Genomic DNA, 2,687 nt, shown 5'->3' with positions numbered 1-2,687 from the left:
CCACCCCCACCCCCACGCAGCACTCCGTCCTTCCCTGTACGCACCGGCTCTTGTAACTATTCAGTGCATTGAGGAGATGTGGGCCTCGGTCCGTCACAGGGGTGCTGGTGAGCTACGGGGGAGCAGGACAGTCAGACCCGGCACCTGGCCTCCGAGAAGTCCTCAGTCCCCGTCCCCTCTCTTCCCCTCAAGCCCTGGATGCTCTGAGTCCTCCAGGTGAGGACCCCTGACTTGTTCCATGATCTCAGACAAGTCTTTTCACCTCTCTGACCTCACACCCCCATCTGTAAACGAGGAGAATAACTCCTGTCGTAAATGTACCAAGAGCTTTAAAAATGTCCCTGCCCTTGACCCAATAATGGTGCTTCATGGATCCTCTCGTACGGACACGACACACCAACAAAGTTTTATATACAAAAAAGTTCACTGCAGCATGTTCCTAACGATGGGCAAATATGAAAAATGTGGGAAAAAAACTATGTGCCCAGCAGGACGGAGACAAGTAAATAAACTATGGAGGGAACCAATGCAGCCGTGGGAAATGTTGACAAAAACTCCCGTGATATGGAAAAGTATTTATGATATAATGCACGCTGAAAAACGTGACTTAAATTTGTATATGAGTCTGTTTTATATACAGGCTTCTTTATGTCTTAGATTCTACGCATAAGCGGCGTGTTTGTCTTTCTCTGCCTGACTTCGCTTAGTACGATATTCTCTGGATCCATGCATGCTGCACTGCACACGGGAATATTTCCATTCTTGACATTTGCACATCTTCTTACACCAACCATCCACTGGTGGGCACTCGGGTTGTCCCTCTGCCTTGGCCATTGTGAACAGCGCTGCTATGATCACTGGGGCACATGTATCTTTTAAATTTAGCGTTTTCATGTTTTCTGAATATATGCCCAGGACTGGGATTGCTGGATCATATGGTGGCTCTGTTTTTAGTTTTTAAAGGAACTTCCACACTGGTTTTCATAGTGGCTGCACCAATTTACCTTCCCACAAACTTATGGTTGGGCTTCCCAGGTGGCACTATTGATAAAGAAACCTCCTGCCAACGCAGGAGGCATAAGAGTTCGATCCCTGGTTGGGAATATCCCTTGAAGGAGGGCATGGCAGCCCACTCCAGTCTCCTTGCCTGGAGAACCCCCTGCCATGAAGAATCCCTTCTTCATGGACAGAGAAGTCTGGTGGGCTACAGTCCATAGGGTTGCAAAGAGTCAGACACAACTGCAGGACTTGGCATGCATGCACACAAACTCACGGTTACCAAAGAGGAAAGGATGGGGGAGGGATAAATTAGGGACATTGGATTAACAGATACATATTACTATATATAAAACAGATAAGCAATAAGGATTTACTGTGCAGCACAGGGAACTATATTCAATACCTTGTAACAACCTAAAATGGAAAATAATCCGGAAATACATACATAAATTATAACAATCACTTTGCTGTCTATACCTGAAACTAATACAATATTTTAAATCAACTCTACTTCAATAAAAAACTGCAAATACCGTATAACCTCATGTAAAAAGAAAAACAGACGCAGAAGAAAGAACTGAACGATGTGTGCCTGTGCGCATTACTAATAGATGTCTCTGAGCGGCGTGATGCAGGCATATGGTTTTAAGTATACGTTCTTATACTTTTTGGTACTTTGAGAATTTTCTACCAGGCACATGTAGGACTTTTTTATGTATATAGATCAGAAAAAAAACTTGTTAAAAAAATATCAGCTCTACCTATCTTTTAGGGCTTGACATTAATAATATGTATGTCATTAATAAATTATCAAACACTGTAAATGAAGATGTTATTACACGAGGAACTTCTGCCAAGAATAAAGATTACTTTAAAAATCCCCGTTTCATGAAAGGATTTGGGCAGTCAGTGAAGACGCCTCCCTCTGGATATGGTGGAGGGGGTCTGAGGGTGTCACGGAAGGCGGCATGGCCCTGCCAGGGAAGTGGTTGGGGAGGCCCTGGCTCAGCTCCAAAGCTGTGCGGTCACCAGCAAGCGGCTCTCCACCTCTGAAATCCTGTAAGTCTCTGGTCTGTTACTGCACTTGGTGACTCCCAGCTCGCGGGACCCCTGGTGAATACCCCTGAGAATTCAGAGTACTCAGAGTACTCTGAATATGCTGCTATTCAGAGTACGGCCAGCAGGGGGCAGGCCCACTTCACTTTCCATCCTAGCCAGGTAATTTGGAGTGGGTCACTGCAGAGAGGCCTTCTCCAGCCAGACTTGACCCCCAGCTCCCTACAGATGAGTCGGTGAGGCCCTAAGCCACCTACTACCAAAGCCTGGGTCAGGAAGCCCCTTGCAGGGCCCAGGCTCAGAAGCCTGGACTCAGGAATACAGCAGTTCAAAGACTGGACCTTGGTACCCGCTCAGCAGCCCTCACAGACAGGCAGTGTTCTCGAAAAGCTGTGCTCAGAGACCCAGACTCTGGTTCTGCACTGTGTGACCCTGGGCACAGCCTTCACCCCTCTGGACTCAGGGCACCCCACTGTGGAGAGGATTCCCGCCATCCTCATCATGGCCCACGGCTGTGCATACCTTCCCAAGCTGCAGGAGCTCCCAGTGATGGTTAACGAAGGCCAGAATCTCCTCAAAGTCGAAGTACTTCTTCTTGCTCTGCACGCCCAGGTTGTAGAGGGCCAGGTGAA

At 47.5% G+C, this 2,687-nt stretch overlaps 1 protein-coding gene across 1 annotated transcript in view; it reads right to left on the bottom strand.

The window, feature by feature from the left end:
- Positions 1 to 2,687, bottom strand: part of PHF19 (PHD finger protein 19) — a 20,435-nt gene that overhangs the window by 7,283 nt on the left and 10,465 nt on the right. The window contains exons 10-11 of the mRNA XM_010848448.1: positions 2,578 to 2,687; positions 45 to 112 (exon numbers count right to left, since the gene is read on the bottom strand). Coding sequence (XP_010846750.1) covers positions 45 to 112; positions 2,578 to 2,687 — 178 coding nt within the window. The remainder of the gene's footprint in view (positions 1 to 44; positions 113 to 2,577) is intronic.

The sequence above is a fragment of the Bison bison genome, unplaced genomic scaffold, assembly GCF_000754665.1.
Source record: "Bison bison bison isolate TAMUID 2011002044 unplaced genomic scaffold, Bison_UMD1.0 scf7180017864266, whole genome shotgun sequence".
Lineage (NCBI taxonomy): Eukaryota > Metazoa > Chordata > Mammalia > Artiodactyla > Bovidae > Bison > Bison bison.
The sequence above is the reverse complement of the archived record's forward strand: the minus strand, read 5'-3'. Positions and strand labels throughout refer to the sequence as shown.